Source organism: Natrix helvetica (assembly GCF_964273705.1).
Source record: "Natrix helvetica genome assembly, chromosome: 1".
NCBI lineage: Eukaryota > Metazoa > Chordata > Lepidosauria > Squamata > Natricidae > Natrix > Natrix helvetica.
The window spans coordinates 354,876,883-354,899,635 of NC_138548.1; the positions used below are offsets into that span (position 1 = coordinate 354,876,883).

General features: G+C 41.0%; 1 protein-coding gene across 4 annotated transcripts in view; it reads left to right on the forward strand.

Moving 5' to 3' along the window:
- The window catches only part of LOC309384251 (uncharacterized protein), a 29,598-nt gene extending 7,375 nt beyond the window's left edge, over window positions 1-22,223 (forward strand). For 2 of the 4 annotated variants that reach the window (XM_081937506.1, XM_081937507.1), the window contains exon 2: window positions 1,957-5,096. In XM_081937506.1, the coding sequence (XP_081793632.1) occupies window positions 2,438-4,435 (1,998 nt within the window). In that variant the 5' untranslated portion in view covers window positions 1,957-2,437 and the 3' untranslated portion in view covers window positions 4,436-5,096. Of the gene's footprint in view, window positions 1-1,956; window positions 5,097-13,748; window positions 13,808-22,109 lie in introns of those variants that run through there. The other 2 variants (XR_014173987.1, XR_014173986.1) reach the window with 2 other exon arrangements.
- The last annotated feature ends 530 nt before the right edge of the window (window positions 22,224-22,753 follow it).

Sequence of the window (22,753 nt, forward strand, 5' to 3'; positions counted from 1 at the left end):
AGTTAAAGATATCTGTAAAGTTAGTGTCATGCAGATTGACAGGTTTGTCTAGGTAAAACAAAAGATAAGAGTTCACATGTGTGTGTTGATAAGCCAACACATTCATTCATCTGAATAAAGCTGGGTCCCTCCTAAGAAGGAAGGAACCCTGAGCATAGTGTAAGGTAAATATTTATACCTTTGTTTGCTTTCGCTTCATTACATAAGAGGAAGGTGGCACATGGTAAATTATGGAAAGAATAGAGAAAGAAATTATAAAAATAGTCAAGCATGCCTTCTGTGATTTTGGTCACATGCCTAACTCACAGGCTAGTGGTTTCCTGTGAAACCTTCTGTGGCCTCAGAAGCCTGTTGAGGCCTGAACTGTAACCATTTTGAGATATTTTTCAGGCTTGAAAGACATGGATTTTCTCCATATTGTAGGGGTGTGTTTTTATTTCTCTCTGAGTGCATATGTCTGCAAACGTATAATCTATCCCCAGGACGTATAATCTATCCCCACGTACAGTATACAATCGTGTGAAAAAGAAAGTACTCTCCATGACTTTACATATCAGGACGTAGTAAAAATCAATTGGTCCTTAGAAGTTCTTAAAAAATAAAATAAAAGGTAAATAAAATCACAGATAAACAACACATGGCATATTACATCATTTATTTTATAAAAAGAAAGTTGTGAAAGAAGTCATGTGTGAAAAATCCTTGATTCAATAATTTGTACAACCACCTTTACTAGAAATAACAACCCCAAATCATCACCCCTGCACCAATGTGCATGACGGTTTGTGCTAATATGCGGTGTTTGGTTTTCGTCAAACATGTCACTGCATTAAGGCCAAACTTCTCCACTTTGGTCTGTTCTGTTCAAAGGACAGTGTTCCAAAAGTCCTGTGATTTATTCAGATGCAACTTTGAAAATCTCAGCGATGCTGCTATGACCTTTTTATAGACAAAAGGACTTCTTCCAAACAATCATACTTGTTCAGTCTTTTTCTAATTGCACTGCTATGAATCTTAACATTTAACATGCTAACTGAAGCCTGTAGAGTCTGAGATATAACTCTTAGTTTTTTAGCAATTTCTCTGGCCATTCTATCATCTGACCTTGGGGCGAATTTTCTTGCATGTCCACTCCTGGGAAGATTGGCAACTGTCTGGAATGTTTCCCACTTGTGAATAATCTTCCTCACTGTAGAATGATGGATTTTAAATTGTTTGGAAATGGCCTTTTAAGCCTTCCCAAATTGATGGGCAGCAACAATTGTTTCTTTTAAGATCATTGCTGATGTCTTTATTCTTTGGCATTGTGTTAACACACACCTCAATGCCAGAGACCAAGAAACTCCTACATCTTTGGCTTTTATAGATGTAGTCATACTTGCTGATGATCAATTGATCAAGGGTACTTTATTAGCAGTACTTGGCTGCTATTTCGCCTTTTATATTATGGAAGCAGTGAGAAATTTCCTAATAGTGAGACCAAGTAGCCAGCAGAACGGCTTGGCATCAGAAGTTGTGATGGAAGCTTTTCAGGGAGACTAGAGAGCCATTTATCTGAAATGGTGTAGGGTCTCCTGCTTTAGTAAGTCTTGGATTAGAAGAATTCCAAGGTCCCTTCCAATTCTGTTATTCCCTTCTGTTCTGTTGCAATGATATTTATACCCTGATAAGTTTAACCATAGAGATGAAAGAGGATGTATTTTCTTTTTCAATTGACTGTATTACTTTTGCAATGCTACGAATTTGTGATTGACCCAGTCAACCAGTGAATTTCATCACTGAATAGATATTCGAACTTGGATCTGGGTAGTCTTCCAGTCATGATTAATGTAAGAGCTTCTTTGAGTATTGTGGCATGTTTGCTTTTTCATTGAGATGTAAATGATGTAAATGTTTCTCCCCTTCATCTTCTGCAACCATTTCATGCAAAGATGCATTTTTATTTGTTTCTTACAGACAAAGAGGAAGGCAATAAGAGCACTCTGGACAACTGAGGATAACAAACAACCTTGAACAGCTAAGCAACTCAGCACAGAAATCAAAATATTTTCCATTTCCTTCAGAGAGCCGCACAAGTCTTCACCTTCCTCAGCACGTGAGAGAGAAACGAGAGAAAATCAAGAGGAGATTTCTAGCAGGGAAAAATTAGAGTGTGAAATCCAAACATACGTTAGATGAAAAATCAAGGGAGATTATTTTTCCATTCAGCAAAAGAGGGAAATATCTGGAAGTTACTGTGGGGGAAACAGTCAATTGGAAAGCCACATAGGGCAGACAGTGTTGCAGGCCTTGCTCTGGGAGGAAGAAAACGTCTTGAATCAAAGCATAACTAAACAAGGTACCATCTATATTTTTGACCTCAGGAATATTAGTTGTAGAAAAGATCTATAGATGTTCCTATTGTGGGAAAGATACAAGTTGCAAATCACAGTTGATTATGCCCGAGAGGATCCAGATTGGAGAAAAGCCGTACAATGCTCTAAATGAGGCAAAACCTCTGATCAGAACAACTCCATTGTGGTTCTTGGAAGGACCCACACAAGAGAGAAGCCCTACAAGTGCTCCCAATGCAATAAATGGTTTAGCAAGTATGGCAACGTGGACACACACCAAGGAGAAACTGTTTGAATGTCCTGATTGTGAGAAATGTTTTTGTGATAATTCCAACCTGATGATACACCAGAGGATTCACACAGGAGAGGAACCCTTTAAATGTCCTGACTCTGGGAATAGTTTCAGTCAAAATTCTCACCTCGTTTCACACCATAGCACTCATACAAGAGAGAAACCCTTTGAATGTTCTGTTTGTGGGAAAAGTTTCAGTAAGAATTCCAGCCTGGTGACACACCAGAGGACTCACACAGGAGAGAAACCCTTTAAATGTCCTGATTGTGGGAAAAGTTTCAGTCAGAATTCCAGCCTGGTGACACACCAAAGGACTCACACAGGAGAGAAACCCTTTGAGTGTCCTGATTGTGGTAAAAGTTTCAGTCACAATTCCAGCCTGGTGAAACACCAGAGGACTCACACAGGAGAGAAACCCTTTCAATGTCCTGACTGTGGGAAAAGTTTCAGTCAGAATTCCAGCCTTATTGGCCACCAGAGGATTCACACAGGAGAGAAACCTTTTAAATGTCCTGATTGTGGTAAAAGTTTCAGCAAGAACTCCAACCTGGTTCAACACCAGAGGACTCACACAGGAGAGAAACCCTTTAAATGCCCAGATTGTGGTAAAGGTTTCAGTCAGAATTCCAACCTTGTGACACATCAGAGGACTTATATCAGGAAGAAATTGTTTGAATGTCCTGAGTGTGAGAAATGTTTCTGTGATAATTCCAACCTTGTGATACACCAAAGGACTCACACAGGAGAGAAACCATTTGAATGTCCTGATTGTGATAAACGTTTCAGTACCAATTCCAGCCTAGTTAGACACCAGAGGATTCACACAGGAGAGAAACCCTTTGAATGTCCTGATTGTGGTAAAAGTTTCAGTACCAATTCCAGCCTGGTGACACACCAGAGGACTCACACAGGAGAGAAACCCTTTGAATGTCCTGATTGTGAAAAATGTTTCAGTGATAATTCCAGCCTGGTTAGACACCAGAGGATTCACACAGGAGAGAAACCCTTTGAATGTCCTGTTTGTGGAAAAAGTTTCAGTAACAATTCCACCCTTGTGACTCACCAGAGGACACACACAGGAGAGAAACCCTTTAAATGTCCTGACTGTGGGAAAAGTTTCAGTCACAGTTCCTATCTCATTGGCCACCAGAGGATTCACGCAGGAGAGAAACCGTTTGAATGTCCTGTTTGTGGGAAAAGTTTCAGTCAGAATTCCCACCTCGTAGAACACCAGAGGACTCACACAGGAGAGAAACCCTTTAAATGTCCTGACTGTGGGAAAAGTTTCAGTCAGAATTCCACCCTGGTTCAACACCAGAGGATTCACACAGGAGAGAAACCCTTTGAATGTCCTGACTGTGGGAAAAGTTTCAGTCAGAATTCCACCCTGGTTCAACACCAGAGGATTCACACAGGAGAGAAACCGTTTAAATGCTCTGACTGTGGGAAAAGTTTCAGTCAGAATTCCAGCCTAGTTCAACACCAGAGGATTCACACAGGGGAGAAACCGTTTGAATGTTCTGTTTGTGGGAAATGTTTCAGTCAGAATTCCCACCTCGTGGAACACCAGAAGACTCACACGGGAGAGAAATTCTTCAAATGGCCTGATTGTGGGAAAAGTTTCAGCAAGAATTTTAAGCTGGTGACACACCAGGGGACTCGCATAGAAGAGAGACCCTTTGAATGTCCTGATCTTGGAAAAGTTTATCTCGGAGATCCTAGCTCGTGCACCAGTGGACTCACACAGGAGAGAAACTGTATGAGTGTCCTGTTTGTGGAAAACGTTTCAACTTCAATTCAAACCTGGTGACACACCACAGGAGAGAAACCATACAAGTGTCCAGATTGTGGGAAAGATTTCAGTATTAGGACTAACCTTCTAAATCATATGCTTATAGACACAGGGGGGAAACTCTTTGAGTACTCTCAGTGTAGATGGTGCTTCAGGAAACATTCCACCCTTATTGCCCACACAAAACACCCCAAGTGATGAGTGTAGAGAAGGCTTGAATTTCATTTCTAATGTCCCATTGTAAATCCAGCTGAGATATTGACTGTTAAATCGTGACTAATTTATTTACCTTTCTTTGTAATGTAATGGTATTAGATGGGAAGGAAAAAATAGCAACCTATTAGTTTGATAATGCCTATCTGGCCATGAGCAGCAGAACTTGCTAGATACGGGTAGTCCTCGGGTTACGAATGTAATGGAGTCTGCCCATTCCATCCGTAACTCGAGAATTTGTGGGAGTGAATCTCGTACATTGAATGACATCACTCCCTGCTTTTGCCCACGCATTTGTTGCTTTCTCGCCCCAAATCAGCTTGATGAGGCCTCTGGCACTAAGAAAGTAGCCCCAAGAAGCTGCACACAGTTTATCGGGGTTGCTTTCTCAGCAAAGCACATGACATTGCCTTCCTCTAGCCCAGGGGTGTCCAAACTTTTTGCGAGGAGGGCCAGATTTGGTGAGGTGAAAATGTGTGGGGCCGATCATTCAGCGTGACATTCTTTGAACCCTTAACATTAAATGCGAATTAACTACCGTATTTTTCGGAGTATAAGACGCACCAAGATTTTGAAGAGGCAAATTAAAAAAAAAGTTTTTGCACTCTCCTACGAAAATGGGCCTTTTTAAAAAAGGGGCATGAATAGCCTTTAAGAGGCTTCTAGAGTGCTCCTGGGGGCTGGGGGGGGGGCAAAGTTGAGCAAAAAATGGCCCGTTTTTTGCTCATTTATGCCCTCCACAGCCCCCAGGAGCACTCTGAAAACCTCCTAAAGGCTATGCACAGCCATTTTGGTGAAAGGGGCAGAGTTTTGGGAGGCAAAAAATGATGTATTCAGTGTATAAGATGCACCCAGATTTTTAGCCTCTTTTTTGAGGGGAAAAAGATGCATCTTTATACTTTGAAAAATACGGTATTTTATGAAAGACTAAACAAATAACTCCAGTGGGGAGAAGAGGCTGCAGGCCGCTTGAAATTTGAAAAAGGGCCACATTTGGCCCCCGGGCCGCACTTTGGACATGCCTGCTCTAGCCCTATGCAAAAAGCCTTTGCCTTTAGGAAAAGGGCTTCGGAGGGGTGCACCCACTCTTCCCCAGCTCCTCTGGTTTCAACAAAGGCTTTTTGCAAAGGGCTGCCGAATCCTACAGCAACGGAATCTCCCTGCATGCTTCAGCAAAAAAATGACAAAAGGAGGAAAGGCCTGAAGGGCCGAAGCCTTCCCTCTATTTGCAAACATCCAATACAATACAATAGTAGAGTTGGAAGGGACCTTGGAGGTCTTCTAGTCCAACCCCCTGCCTAGGCAGGAAACTCTATACCGTTCCAGACAAATGGCTATCCAACATCTTCTTAAAGACTTCCAGTGTTGGGGCATTCACAACTTCTGGAGGCATTTTCTGTTCCACTGACTAATTGTTCTAACTGTCAGGAAGTTTCTCCTCAGTTCTAAGTTGCTTCTCTCCTTGATTAGTTTCCACCCATTGCTTCTTGTTCTACCCTCAGGTGCCTTGGAGAATAGTTTGACTCCCTCTTCTTTGTGGCAACCCCTGAGATATTGGAACACTGCTATCATGTCTCCCCTGGTCCTTCTTTCTCTTAAGCTAGACATACCCAGTTCCTGCAACCGTTCTTCATATGTTTTAGTCTCCAGATCTCAATTTGCAGAGAATAGAGGCCTTATGATTGAGATTATACAAGATCGTGCGCTACTGATCTCGTTGTATGTTAGGCCTCGGTTCTCTGTGGATGTGGGCAAAAAAACTGCAACAGAGAGGAGGTAAGTGACTCTTCACAGACAAAGTGCCTGTGAAGACTTGGCCAGGGGAGGGGCAGAATAGGTGGGGTGAATGTTGCAGAGCCTCGGGTCATTTGTAAGAGTGAATAACTGCTGTGGTGCTGCAATATTCATAATTTTAGGATTTTTATGGTAAACGCTAGGGGCGCTTATCACATAACAAATGTTCGCTAAGGGAACACTCATAATCCGGGGATCACTGTATTTATTTCTGTAGAAATTGTGCAAACATGTAAAAATCTTTTTGGGAGTGTTCTTTGCATTTTTATCATGGGAGATGATAGAAACGCCACGTACAGAGTCCCAGCCTTTTTCTCCCTGGGTGCCTTTGAGATTTTCAGCCCCAGAATTCTCCAGCCAGTATCTCTTGGGGATTGGAGCACTAAGACTACAGTTAGAGATTGTGGCTACTCATATAAGAAGAAAGCAAGAGGAGACAAGTAGTAGAGCGGTTTTAAAGTTTATCTTTTCCAAACAGTTCCAGGAATTCAGTGCACCAATAATGTCTGTTCAGATTGTGTCAGGAATGAGGCACCAAAGAATTCCAAGATTGTTTATTTCCCCAACACCAGTCAAAAAGACAGGTTACATTTTTTTTTTTAGTAGCTCTCATTACATGAAGGACATGCAACAATCAGGACCAGGCCAGGTATGTGGAGAAAGCGAGGGGCTCTTGGCCTGAGTCTTCAGTCCAAGTGATTTCATATTTAAACATATGGAAAATTTATAAAATTTAAAATAGTAAACATATTTAATCAGATAACAGTGCATTTCCCCAGACTCAAAATTTGAAGCTGAGATTGAAAGGTGTAAAGTATATGTTTGGAGGATACTGGATGTTGAAAACTGCAGCCTTAATTTAGAGCTGGAGTAGCAGGAACAGCTGAATGGATAGATTTTGTGGGGAGGAAGAAGGCCCAGTTTGGTGATCACCATCCTAGAGCCTGAGGGGCATCATTTCTGGTCCTGCTTTAGGCACAAAGCCATCTCCGCCTCTCCAGGCCTTGGAAAGGGGAAATCTGCTTTCAAAAAAACTTGCCAAGGAAACTGCAGGGAAATGGGAGTGCAGAATAACTCCCCAAAACCTATTTTTGCAACTGAGTGAAGCTAGAAGAGTGAACCGTGACCTACTTAGCGTCTCAAGATTAGGGAGGTGCTGTGCTATAAACGTTTATGAAGATCTTGCCTGTGTGCTCAGCCACCAAATGATTTCCAGCTTCATCCGATCAATAGAAACAATGAAACGTGGAAGGATAACTGAAAACATCTACAGGTGAAACTCGAAAAATCAGAATATCGTGCAAAAGTTCATTTATTTCAGTAATGCAACTTAAAAGGTGAAACTAATATATGAGATAAGACTCATTACATGCAAAGCAAGATAGTTCAAGCCGTGATTTGTCATAATTGTGATGATTATGGCGTACAGTTCATGAAAACCCCAAATCCACCATCTCAGAAAATTAGAATATTACATGCAATCAATAAAACAGGGATTGTACATAGAACAATATTGGACCTCTGAAAAATATAAACTTGCATATGTACTCAATACTTGGTTTGGGCCCCTTTTGCAGCAATTACTGCCTCAATGCGGTGTGGCATGGAAGCTATCAGCCTGTGGCACTGCTGAGGTGTTAGGGAAGACCAGGATGCTTCAATAGCGGCCTTCAGCTCTTCTGCATTGTTCGGTCTCATGTCTCTCATTTTTCTTTTGGCAATGCCCCATAGATTCTCTATGGGGTTCAGGTCAGGCGAGTTTGCTGGCCAATCAAGCACAGTAATCCAACAGTCATTGAACCAGGTTTTGGTGCTTTTGGTAGTGTGGGCAGCTGGAAAATGAAGTCAGCATCCCCATAAATCTTGTCTGTAGAAGGAAGCATGAAGTGCTCCAAAATCTCCTGGTAGACAGCTGCGTTGACCCTGGTCTTAATGAAGCTCAGTGGTCCAAAGTCCTCTTTTCTGATGAGAGCAACTTTTGCATCTCATTTGGAAACCAAGGACCCAGAGTATGGAGGAAGAATGGAGAGGCCAATCAAGCACAGTAATCCCACGGTCATTGAACCCGTTTTTGGTGCTTTTGGCAAAAGTTTCTCTCATCAGAAAAGAGGACTTTGGACCACTGTGCTTCATTAAGACCAGGGTCAATGCAGCCGTCTATCAGGAGATTTTGGAGCCCTTCATGCTTCCTTCCGCAGACGAGCTTTATGGGCACGCTGACTTCATTTTCCAGCTGCTCACACTGCCAAAAGCACAAAAACTTGGTTCAATGACTGTGGGATTACTGTGCTTGATTGGGCAGCAAACTCATCTGACCTGAACCCCATAGAGAATCTATGGGGCATTGCCAAGACAAAGATGAGAGACATGAGACCGAACAATGCAGAAGAGCTGAAGGCTGCTATTGAAGCATCCTGGTCTTTCATCACACTGCAGCAGTGCCACAGGCTGATAGCTTCCATGCCACGAGGCAGTAACTGCTGCAAAAGGGCCCCAAACCGAGTACTGAGTACATATGCATGCTTATACTTTTCAGAGGTCCAATATTCTATGTACAATCCTTGTTTTATTGATTGCATGTAATATTCTAATTTTCTGAGATGGTGGATTTGGGGTTTTCATGAACTGTACGCCATAATCATCACAATTATGACAAATCACAGCTTGAACTATCTTGCTTTGCATGTAATGAGTCTTATCTCATATATTAGTTTCACCTTTAAGTTGCGTTACTGAAATAAATGAACTTTTGCATGATATTCTATTTTTTTGAGTTTCACCTGTATTCTCCTTGCTTCCAAATCACATCTAGATAGGAGAGATTTTATCTGCCTCCTTGCAGAGCCTAAATCTCGGTAGAGGGAAGAATTGCTCTGAGCAGCCTTCCAATCTCCACGGGAGTTCGATTTATTATTCGGAAACAGTTTGAGCAAAAGACTTGGAGGGCACTACTTTGCAGAAAGCTGATATATAGGTTCCTGCACTTTCTTATGGGTGACTCAATGGAGATCAAAACCTCTACATCCCAAAACTTTATGACTGATTTCCTGTGGCTCCCAAGGATTCAGGACCTGGAAGGATCTGTTGCTCAAATGTGTGCAGAGGAACAGGGAGATTTTCTCTACTCTCAGGTAGCAAGCAGTAACCAGATCCTCATGGTTGAGTCCCACTTAAGGACTCTGAGCTAGGTGGGATCCCAGGGAATGAGATTGGAAAAACAAGCCATGTTTTTCATTGCTTGCTGCCCAGGGCTCAGATGTAGAACAAGAAAACACACACACTGTAGTTTGTAGGAACCCACAAAGCTCTTTGGAGGGGAGTCAAAAGTCTACTTCCTCTTGCTGCTGCTGCTGTAAGTTCCCTGGGGAAGGTCTGATTTCTCTGAGGAAACACTACTAATGGTGGGAGCCTCCCCAAAAAACAAGCCAGTTGGAAGGACATCAATTATGCTGCTGAAAAAGTGAACCTAAGTCTCTTTGGAGTGGCACTCAATGCCTAGTGATTTAAAGGATTCCTGATTACAGGTTTCCTGACAGCAACACACAAGCTTCTTCAGGTGTTTCTCCCCCCCTGTTTGTCCCTCCCTCCCTCCCCCCTCTCACACACACACACACACCCTGTGGACATTGCAAACATCTCAGAGAGAGCAACCTGCCTACTCTCTGGCAGTCAATGGGAGGAAGAGAGATAAAAGGAAATAGCATAAAGGAAACACAGTGGCCGAAACCTGTCTCATCTAAAGCAACCAAATCAATTGCAAGATTCAACGTATATTAAGTATTGAAACTATCACTGTGCACACTCTATCCCAGCAAAGCATTGGCAGCTTTCTGAGCAGCCCTGACCTAAAGCAGATCTGCAGCTTATATACTGTTGGCCCACTACATTACGAAGATAGAGAAACAGGCAAGCATCCTACAGAGTACAACATTATGATTTAAAGGAGAGAAATCCTTTAAATGTCCTGATTGTGGGCAACGTTTCAGTCAAGAGTTCCAATGTCATTCCACACCAGAGGACTCGCACAGGAGTGAAACCTTTTGAATGTCCTGATTGTGGGGAAAATTTCAGTCAGAGTTCCAACCAGGGTGGGATTGAAAAATGTTAGCAACCGGTTCTCTGCCAGGGATGAAGCCGGACCTGGAAACAGTTGGCTGCTCTTGCCCATGCAGCTCCAAAATTAAACGCTTCCTTTTCTTGCAAGTAGGTACAAACATCATTAAAGGGTAAAACGATGAATGAAGAAGGGAAGTTCTGTAACCAAAAAAACTGAGAATGAAAATAATGTATTCCAGTTAAATTAGAAGTGGTTCTTTGTGAAGGATCTGTGAAAGTTTTGGAATATTGCCTGGCCTGTTAATTTTAACTTATTTTAAATGTATTGTTTTTTAAATTCGGTTTTTTTTTTTTTTTTTGGATATGGATTTAATTTTTTTTTAACTTTTGGGATGTGTGTTTTTTAATGTTGTATGCCGACCTGAGTCCTTTTGGAGAAGGGCGGCATATAAATCCAAATAAACAAACAATATTGCAATAAGGCCCAAGGGAAAAAAAGCAGAAATAATTAAATTAATTAGTAAACTGAACACCACTGTAGAACACCATTTCTCACCAAAAATGCAATTTAATGGAGAGTAAAGTAAGATTTTACACTTAGGCAAGAAAAAAACCCCAAATGCACAGGTATAGAATAGGTTGTGCCTGGCTCAACTGGAAGTAACTCTGAGGTGGATCTGTGAGATGGAAACTTATCAAACAGATCCAACGTAGAAATAATACATTTCCTGACAGTGAGAACAATTAATTGGAGGAATGGGATGCCTTCAGAAGCTGTGGGTATCACTGGAGGTTTTTAAGAAGAAATTTGTCCATAATCGTATAGGGCAGGGGTCAGCAACCCGTGGTCCTGGAGCTGCTTGTGGCTCTTTCATCCCTCTGCTGTGGCTCCCTGGGGCCATTTGGCACCACCATTTTGAGAGGAGCTTCTGTTGGGGGGGGAGCAGGACGTGCCAGGAAGAGACTCTATGGCAAGGGGCAGGTTTTCCAGTCAGCTCCACAATTGCTAGGGCTTTTGGTTAGGACAGGTAGAGGAAAAAGGATGCCACGCTAGGAGGAGACTCTATGGTAGGGAAAACCAGACTTCTGGTCGGCTCCAGAATTGAATGGGGGGGCTTCTGATTAGGACTTTTGTGACTCCTTTGAGTGTTTAAGGTTGCTGGCCCCTGGTATAGAGTGTCATGGTTGAGCAGGGGTTGGACTAGAAAACCTCCACGCTCCTTTCCAATTCTGTTGTTCTTTATAGATCTCTCCAGTCTTACCAAGAGAATGGTGATAAACAATACTTGGAAATGTACATCAGGTCCTCTGATAGCAAAATCTCATCTTAGTATCAAGGGGAAGAGGACTTTGAAAAATCCTTTTCTCTCGCCATAACATGTAGGACAAGGTGAGGAGTGGCTGGGGGGGAAGGGGCGAGGAGAGGCCAGGGGAGGCACCCCTTGATGTGAGTGACATTGAGTTGGCCATACCCACACAGTCACGTGACCGCCCAGCCACACCCACCCAACCACATGACCACCCCAAGCCACGCCCACATCACCACGTCCACCTCACCATGCCCACCTAGTCACGCCCACAGAACCTGTTGTTAAATTATTTGAATCCCACCATTGGTCATGGAATGTAAACACTTTAAATGGCCCAGAAATTCCTGTCTGATTCTTCTCTCTTTGCCCACAAAGGCTTTGTGTCAATATTCTCTTACAACCAGATTTTAAGCAGTTCACAACCATTGGGGTGCAGGGGCATCTCAGAGGTTTGCTAGTGCATGTAACTCAGCGATCTGACCATTGTAGCACACACACACACACACACACACACACACACCATGGTGATGTGATTTACATTCAGATGTTTGGTATCTGGCTCATATTTATGACCGTTGTTCTGTCCTGAGTCCAGGCGATCCCCTTTTGTGACCTGCCAACAAGGAAAGCCAATGGGGTAACCAGATTCAATTAATGACAGTATTACAAATTTAACAGCTGCAGTGATTCAATAACAAATGTGGCAAAAAAAGTCGTAAAATGGGGCATTTCTACTCTATTCTATCCCTTCCAAGGTCCCTTCCAGCTCTACCCTGATTTTGAAAGCTGTGTTGAAAGAAATATCCTTCTGGGTTCCGCTCCAAGTGGAGAAAAGGACACTGGAGACATGGAGCTGCTTGGAAAGATAGTTTATTGGTGGACAGGACCACATGGCTTGAGTCCTGAACAGAAAAGGTGATCACATGCTTCAATGTTGGTGGAGAAGAAGGGAAGGAAGGACTGAGATGCTGAGTCCCTGGTTTTATGCCCTCTCTGGCCTTTGATCTTGATCTTGTCTTCTGATTGGTTGTCAGACTCACATGGAGCCATGCAGGGGCAACTCTCTAGGCTGTGTTTTGAATCCAGGTTTGGTTGAGTTCTCAGATGCCATGTGGCGAGTTGGGTAAAGGGCCAATATTATCATGCCTTAATCCCATCCCTCTGGAGCTGAAGGGGAGAATTCTCTATTATGTAAAGAGACTGGTTTGGCCTTCTTAATGGCCCATTGACAAAGTGGGTGGAGGCAGGAAGCTACAAGGAGCTATTCTCTCTTTAAACATGTTTCTTCCTTTTCACATCCTGGGAAATGTAATATTCTTCCTTTTCAATATTTCCTAGGATATTTCGTTTTTCTGGGAGGGGGCTGAGTGATAACTTTCCACAGCTGCAGCCTTGAATTTGCTGTGGGATCAGCAGGAACAGGTCAATGGGGAGATTTTGTGGGAAAGAAGAAGATCCAGATTGGGATACTGGTTGAAGGCACCAGGTTAGAGATAGAGAAACACTCAGTTCCAGTCCCATCTGAAGGGCAAAACCATCAAATTCAATTTTGGCCAGTCCTCTCAAGCTTAGGAAGGAGGTAAACCCCTTCCCAAAAGCTTTGCCAAAGAAGCTGCAAGACCAGGCATCAAGACTGACCCAAAGGCACCAAAAATGAAACTAAGTAGCATTAAATTTCACATGGCTCAGTTGCAAAGGTCGAAAACCACCTGCCATATAATCAGTGAAAATGTCTTCCAAATGTCTTGGTGGAGACTGGACAGGCTTGTTTTTCCACCTCCTGTCGCTAGATGGCGGTCAGGCAACATCTCTGCTTAGAAAGCCACCAATACAATAGTGTCATCTGTGCTTGGGCTTAAAAGGGAGTTTTAAACCATTTAGTTCTGCGTTGCTAGAAAGGATGGGGGAGGGGGGGAGGAGAAAAGTAGAGGAACTTCCTCTTTCAGATCATCATGGGAGGAGAGTGGTGTGCAAGCGGCTTTTGTGCTCTTCCCGGGGTCGAAGCAGCAGCTGGAAGGTGAGTTGAGGGCAGGTGGGAGGAGAGTCCTGGAAGCAGAGAAGCAACTGGGCTGAAGCATCTCAGCTGCTGCTGCTGCAGGTTCCTTCCCTCCCCGAATTGAAGCCCACTGGTGCTGCAGGCTGTGAAATTGGTGGCTGCAATTTTCCTTCTGGTGGGAAGATTGGAAAAGTCTCTTCCAAGTGAAGGTGGATTCTTTTGGGAATAGCTTCCCTCCAGAGGTTGTGGGTGCTCCCATCACTGGAGGGCTTTAAGATGAGATTGGACAGCCATGTTCAGAATGGAATAGGGTCTCCTGCCTGAACAGAGGATGGACTAGAAGATCCCCAACTCAATTATTCTGTTATAGACCTGATGTTTTGTGAGCAACAAGATTGGACTGATGTTCCTCTGGGTTATTTTACTTCCATTTGTTTTCCTATTGGTGCTCCCATCCATGTATTAACCAGGTTCAACTGTGCTTAATCCAGCAATGTTTTTAAAAAATGAACGTTTGGATTATTCAGTTTATTTATAAACTTTATTGGCCAACAACCCTACCATGACATAACTGTGGGCGGCTTAGAGACATAAAAATGCATGCACATTAAAACACATTAAAGGAATAGATGTAAGTTGGCACAGTCATGTGACATCATGCTTTATGACGGAGCCACGTGGTGACACAGGTGCCAGTCCCAACTGCAGTCAGTAAGTGAGGACTACTTCAATTGGGATGTCACCAAAGGGGTTGTGGAAAGTATTTTACTTTGAGCTCATGGCTTCCTTGGGCATAACTGTTGCTTCAAGTCTTGCAGAAGCTTTAGGTATCATTTCATCCATTAGAGCCCCCACATCTGTAAAGTTAGTGTCATGCAGATTGTCAGGTGTGGCTCAGTAAAACAAAAGAGAGAGTCCAAGCTTGTAGTGTTGAGAAGCCAATGCTTTTATTCGCCTGATGGGGAACCCAGAGCATAGTGCAAGGCAGATATTTGTACATTTCTTTGCTTTTGCTTCATTACATAAGAGGCAGCTGGCACACGACAGATAAGGTATGGAAATATAGAAACTATAAAAATTATAGAAATAGTCAAGCATGCCTTCTGTGGTTTTGGTCACATGCCTAAACCACAGGCTAGTGGTTTCCTGTGAAAGTTTCCGTGGCCTCAGAAGCCTGTTGAATTTCAGCCTTGCCATCTCAAAACATGAGCAAACATCAAATTCAATAGGTTCCCGATTAACATTTGTGCAGAAGGTTTGACTGTAACAATTTTAATTATTTTTTCGGGCTTGAAAAACATGGATTATCTCCCTATTGTAGGTGTGTATTTTTATTTCTCTCTGAATGTACATATTTCCAAACGTATAATCTATCCCCAGGACTTCCAGATACACAGTAATGTGACAAAGAAAGTACATTCTCCTTGACTTCTATGGTTTTACATATCAGGACATCGTAAAAATCCATTGGTCCTTAGAAGTTCTTAAAAGTGGGTAAAATACACCCACAGGTGAACAATAACACATGCCATATTACCACAGGTCATCATTTATTTTATAAGAAGAAAGCCAAAATAGAGATGCCGTGGGTGAAAAACGTATGATTCAATAATTTGTAGAACCATCTTTAGCAGGAACAATGAGAAGCAATTCTTTTCTGTATGACTTAATCAGTCTCTTACAGTGTTGTGGGGGAATTTTGGCCCATCTTTTTTTTTACAACATTGCTTCAGTTCATTGAGGTTTGTGGGTATTTTTTTATGCACAACTCTCTTGAGGTCCCGCCAATCGGGTTGAGGTCTGGAGTTTGACTGCCATTGCAACACCTTGGTTCTTTTCTTTTCCAGATGTTCTGTTGTAGATTTCCTGATGTGTTTTTGTGACCATTGTCCTGTTCCATAATCCTATGTCAGTTAAGCTTCAGCTATTAGACAGATGGCCTCACTTTTATCTAACCACTGATAGAATAAATCCCATACCTTATAAAATTATTCATCTTCTTGTTCTCTAATTTTAAATGTCAATTTACTCATTTCAGCACTTTCCATTATTTTCTGAATAACTTCCTCCTGCGTTGGTATTTTCTCATTTTTCCAATTTTTTGCAAATATAATTATAGCTGCTGTTAACACATTTACAATCAAATATTTCAATTCTCTATTGTATGTTTCCGGTATAATTCCCAATAAAAAGATCTCTGGCTTAAAGTCTATATGTTTTTGTATCATTTTTTCCAACCAAGTGTGGATTTTAGTCCAATATCTTTTAGCTTCTATACAAGTCCACCACATGTGGTAGTAAGAACCCGGTATCTGATGACATTTCCAACACTTTTCGGATTTGTTCTTGAACATTCTTGCTATTCTCATCAGGGATAGATGCCACCTGTAAAACATCTTATACAAGTTTTCTTTATATGCTGTTGACATTGTCATTTTATAATTTTGAGACCACACTTTCTGCCACATCTCTAATTTAATCCCATGTCCAAATTTTCCCCCCAAGCTATCATAGATTCTTTAACTTGTTCTTCTTCTAGTTTAACCTCTAGTAAGTATCTATATAGTTTTTTGATCACCTTTTCATCAGTACCTGCCAAAATTTTATCTAGCTCAGTCATTTTATCATTTCGTTTTAAGATCTTTATCGTATCTAGATTGTATTTGCACATATAAAAACCAATTCATCTTTATTCCTTCCTGTTCCGATTCTTGCATAGATTTAAGTTCACCCTCTGTATTCAATATTTTGCCATATCTAACTGTTCCTTCTTATTGGATATGAAAAAGCTTCAATAGTTGATAACCAGACTGGAATTGTAAAGTAATGTTGCCTTTTAACCTTCTCCCAATTTAATAGCAAAGCCTCACGTATGTAATGTCTTCTAAAATGCCCCTGCTTTTTAGTTCCCTTGTACCATAAGAAAGCATGCCATCCCAACAATAAATCATGTCCTTCTACAGTCAGTAATCTAGAATTTCTTAATGTTATCCACTCCTTAACCCACATCAGGCTTGTTGCCTGATAGTATAATTCCCAGTTAGGCAGACCAAATCCTCCTCTTATTCTAGCATCTTGTGACAATTTTAATTTTATTCTTGCTTTTCCCCCCTGCCAAATATATTTCAACACTATTTTATTTAAGTCGTCAAAATAATCTTTCCCTAATCTGATTGGAATTGTCTGGAACAAATATAAGATTCTGAGTAATATATTCCTTTTGATTGTAGATATTCTCCCTATCATTAATAATTGTAAATTTTCCCATTTTGCCAAGTCTGTCGCAATCTGCTGTTTAAGTTTATGATCATTGTTCTCTTTAAGTGTACTGCATTTTGCTGTCAAGTATATCCCCAAATACTTGACCTTATTCGTGACTTGGATCTTCAAGACTTCCACCAATTCTTCCTTTTGTCTTGATATATTTTTTGTCAAGATCTTTGTTTTAACTTTGTTTATTTTCAAACCTGCTACTTTTCCATATTCCTCTATTTTTTCTATCAATTTAGGTGCAGTTTCTAATGGATCCTCTAAGATGAAGACCAAATCTCCTGCAAATGCTTGCAATTTGTATTCTTCTAGTAATGGAAGAGACAACGATTCCTGCAGTGTCTTGTAGAATTCAACTGACAGCCCATCCGGGCCTGGATCCTTTCCATTATTTTGTTTTTTAAGTGCTTCAGTTAACTCCATCATAGTTATTTTGCCTTTTAGCATTGTTTCAGTTTCTTTAGGTATCTGGGGTAGATTGGCTTCCTGTAAATATTGTTTAGCTCCTCCCTCTTCTGTATTCTCTTGATCATACAATTTACCATAGTAATCTTATATAATTTTCTTCTTCTCTTCATTTCCATAACAAATTTGCCCTTGATCATCTATTAATTGCAGTATTTTCCTTGAATCTCTCTCTCTTTTTACTTTATATGCCAACCATCTACCTGGTTTATTTGCATTTTCAAAATAGTTCTGTTTAGCACCTCTAATTTTTTGTGCTAATTCCTCCTTTTCCATTAACCCCATTTTATGTTTAATCACGTCCATTTTTATTTTAATGTCCTTTTTTTGCGGAGATTTCTGTAAGACTTTTTCAAGACTCTTGTAGTCATCATCTAGCATTTTGAAGGCTTGTCTTTTCTTTATATTTCTCTTTCTTGTATAATCTATTATCAGACCTCTGGTGTAGGCCTTCATTGTATCCCAGAGATTCTGCATTGATGTATCTTCTTTTCTGTTTTCTTTAAAGAAGAAAGCCAGTTCTTTTTCCATTTTCTGTACCAAGTCCTTCTCTTTTAATATAGTATCATTTAACATCCATCTAGATCTTTTCCTTTGTCCTTTCCATTTGATTGTCATTGGATTATGGCCCGCCCAAGTACTTGTTTCAATCTCAATTTCCTGTATGTTACAGATCAATTCCGTTGTAACCCATATCATGTCAGTTCTGGAGCATGATAAATGTCTATTTGAGTAGAAGGCATATTGTTTTTTTTGGTGGGATTTCTTTCTCTCCAAACATCTTTTAAATCTATTTCATCAATTATCTTAAAAAAGGATTTTGGAAGAGATTTTCTATTTGGTTTTTGTGTGTGTGTGTGTTTTATAGTCCATATTCTGATCTACAATTCCATTGAAATCTCCCATCATACAAATATTAGCATAGTCCAAGTCCATTATTTTCCTGTGTAGCTGTCTATATAATTCATCTTGTTTGTCATTAGGCGCATAAATTGCTATTAAAAATATTTTCTTATTATTGTCCATAATTTCCACCAGCAAAATTCTTCCATCGTCATCTGTATAAATTTGTTCTGCTGGAATTGTGTCTTTAATGTAAAAAACCACTCCACTTTTCTTACATCTTGCCAGTGTAGTAAATATTTTCCCCAGTTTTGGCTGCACCAATATTTATTCATGTTGCTTTTGAATATGCACTTCTTGCAAGCAGATTATGTCCAATTTTAATTTTTCTAATTTATAGAATATTTTCCTTATTTTAATTGCTGAATTAAGTCCATTTATATTTATTTTAATCATTTTTTCTCTTCCATGTTTATATTTTATAAGTAGGATTTATTGCTCTAGTAGATCTCGGTTCTCATTCTCTGATGTCAATGCCGCTTACAGCATCTTCTTCTTTCTCAGTCCCACCTACAGCACCTTCTTTCTCAGTCCCGACTGTAGACACCTCTTGGAGTTCTGTCAATAATTCTTCTTTTCCTGCCTCCTTAGCCTTCCCTCTTAGATGTTCTGTGAAGAATGATTCTGCTTTCTCAGTTGTGTCTATTCTGTATCTTTGTCCTTGCCGTACAAACATGACCTGGTATCAGCCATCTGTAATTAACACCTTTTTTAAGTAGAACTTTAGTCAAAAGTTGATATTCTCCTCACCTCTCCCACTCTTCTTGGTACTTGTTTCAAAACTACAATTTCCTTGCCTTTGTATTCCAATTTTTTGTCTCTTGCCTTCTGTAGTATTTGTGTCTTAATTGCTTTCTAAGTAAATCTTACATGGACTTCTCTTGGGAGACCATTTCTTGCTGCATATCTTGTATAAACTCGAAACACCTCGTCTATACCATTCATCATCTTCTCTTGGGTTATCTCCAAAACATCTATCAAAATTTCTGTCATTTGCCAAGTTCTCTCCTTTTTCTTCTTCTATATGTTGTAATCTCAAAAAAAATTCTGACCTTTCGACCTCCCAACCCAATATTCCACTGTTATCTTTTTCCACCATACACAATCTGCTGTTGATATCCCCAATTTTCTTCTCTCTTTGGTCATCTTTTTCTTCAATTTTTTGTAATCTGTCCTCATATTTCATCATCATTTGTTGAATGTTTTCAATTTTTCATCTGTTTTCCTGTTTTTTTGTTCAATATTTTCTGTTCGTTCTGTTCTTGATTCTCATTTCCATGTTCTCTGTTCTCTTTTCAATGTTCTCTGTTCTCTTCAATGTTTTCTGTTCTTACTTGTATCTTTTGTATTCCTTGCATGATCATCTCTAATGTTACTCCCTTGTCTTTTTGCAACATCGTCTGTATTGATCTTTGTCCCCCTGATGGTGAAGAAGAAGAGGTTGCTGTTGCAGAGTCAATGGTTGTTATTTTTTTACTCATCTTCACATTCTTCTATGCTTTAATCTGCTTAGTATGGAGGGCAATTGTAATCCCAAATGACAATGGAGTAGTCAAAAGAAGAAAATTTTAAAAAGCCAAAAGAGTAAAAACAGTAAAACAGAAAGAAAAAAAATCTTCAGACTCTTGTATGTTAAAAAAGAGGGGAGAAAAGAAAAAGGAAAAATAAAAAATAAAAAAATAAAAAGGAAGGTAATAGAAAAAGGGAGGTGGGGGAGACAGGAGCTGACGTCATTAACACACACCTCAATGCCAGAGACCAGGAAACTCCTACAACTTTGGCTTTTATAGATTTAGTTATACTTGCTGATGATCAATTGATCAAGGGCACTTTATTAGCAGTACGTGGCTGCTACTTCGCCTCTTTATATTATGGAAGCAGTGAGAAATTTCATAATGGTGAGAACAAGTAACCAGCAGAACGGCTTACCTTCAGAAGTTGTGGTGCTATATCACTGGAGGCTTTTCAGAAGAGACGAGACAGCCTCTTATCTGAAATAGTTTAAGGCTGGGGTCTGTAACTTTAAATACTCAAAGAACCACAAAGCTCCTAACTGGAAGCCCTCTGTGGAATTCTGGAGCCAAACGGAAGTCCAGTTTCCCCACCATAGAGTCTCCTCCTAGCACAGCGTCCTTTTTTCTCTACCCTGTTTCCCTGAAAATAAGTCGCTTATTTCAGCAGTCAAAAGAAAATAAGACCCTGTCTTATTTTCAGAGAAACACGGTACCTGTCCTAACTGAAAGTCCTATCAATTGTGGAGCTGACCGGAAAACCTACCTCTAGCCATAGTCTCCTCCTGACGCAGCCTGCTCCCCCTCCCACCAAACCTGAAGCTCCTCTCAAAATTGTGGTACCGACTGGCAACAGGGAGCTGCAGCAGAGAGATGAAAGAGCCAAATAATAATAATAATAATAATAATAATAATAATAATAATAATAATAATAATAATAATAATAATAATAATAATAATTTTATTTGTTAGCCGCAACCCTCTCCTGAAGGACTCGGGGCGGCGTACAATCAAAACAAATAAAATACAGATAAAGACAAACAAACATAGGAACAAAGACATATACATGTGCATGGAGGAGGTAGACTGATGAGTGAAAACAATTAAAAACACAATTTAAAATCCCATTAAATAAAATTACAGAATTAAAAACCCGTCAGGAGCGATACGAAGTTATGGTTGGGCCAGGCCAGCTATTTGGAATAGGTGGGTCTTGAGCTTTACACGGAAGGAGCGGAGGTCAGTGGTGGTCCTAATATCCGGAGAGAGGTCATTCCACAGGGCTGGGCCCGCCACAGAGAAGGCTCTGCTCCTAGGCGCCGCCCCTCGGCACTGTCTGGTGGACGGCACCTGGAGAAGTCCCTCTCTGTGCAAGCGGATGGGTCGCAGGGATGTATGGGGCAGAATACGATCCCGCAAGTAACTAGGTCCTGAGCCATGGAGTGCTTTAAAGATCGTAATCAAGACCTTGAAACGCACCCGATAGACCACAGGAAGCCAGTGCAGCTCGCGCAGGAGCGGTGTCACATGGGAGTACCTTGTACTCCTCATAATTACCCGCGCGGCCGCATTCTGGACCAGCTGCAGTCTCCGAGTGCATTTCAAGGGAAGCCCCATGTAGAGAGCGTTACAGTAGTCCAGGCGAGACGTCACCAGCGCATGAGTGACTGTGCGTAAGGCGTCCCGGTCCAATAGGGGGCGCAATTGGCGCACCAGGTGAACCTGGTGGAACGCCCCCCTTGCCACGGCTGTCACATGTGACTCCCGGGTGTTGCTGACCCCTGGTTTAGGGTCTCCTACTTGAGAAGGGGCTGGATTAGAAGATTTCTAAGATCCTTTCAAATTCTGTTATTGTTTTCTGTTGAGATGATATTGTTATGTCCTGATAAGTAAAACCAAAGATATCAAAGAGGGTGTACTTTCTTTTTCACTTGACTGTATTTGAAAACAACCCTTTGCTTGGCTAGGAATTTGTGATTGACCCAGTCAACAAGTGAATTTTATCATTGAATGGATATTCAACCTTGGATCTGGGTAGTCTTCCATGTCTCATCAATGAATCATGATTAATGTAAAAGCTTATTGAAGCATTGTGGCATGTTTGCCTTTTCATTGTAATGTAAATGTTTTCCCCTCATCTTCTGCAACCATACCCTTTTATCTGAATCTTATAGACAAAAAAGAGGGAAATAGAAGCACTCTGGACAACTGAGGATAACAATCAACATTGAATATCAAAGCAAGTCAGTCCAGAAATCAAAATATTTTTCATTTCCTTCAGAGAGCCACACTTTTCTTCACCTTCCTCAGCAGGTGAGAGAGAAACTGGAGAAAACCAAGAAGAGATTTCTAGCTGGGAAAAGTAGAGTGTGAAATTTAAGCATACCTTACATGAAAAGTCAAGGGAGATTATTTTTCCATCCAGCAAAAGAGGGAAATATCTGGAAGTTACTGGGGAGGAAAAGGTCAATTGGAAAATCACGTAGAGCAGACAGTGTGGCAGTCCGTGCTCTGGGAGGAGGAAAACGGCTTGAAACAAAATACCACCAAATAAGGGACCATCCATATTTTTGACCTCCTAAGAATATTAGTTCTGGAAAAGCTCCACGGACGTACCTGTTGTGGGAAAGATACAACTTACAAAAATCACAGCTGATTATGCATGAGAGGATCCAGCCTTAAGAGAAATCGTACAAATACTCTGAATGTGGCCAAACTTTGTTCAGAACAACTCCATTGTGCATCATGGAAGGACCCACACAGGGAAGAAGCCATACAAGTGCTCCCAATGCGGTATTTGTTTTAACGAGCATGGCAA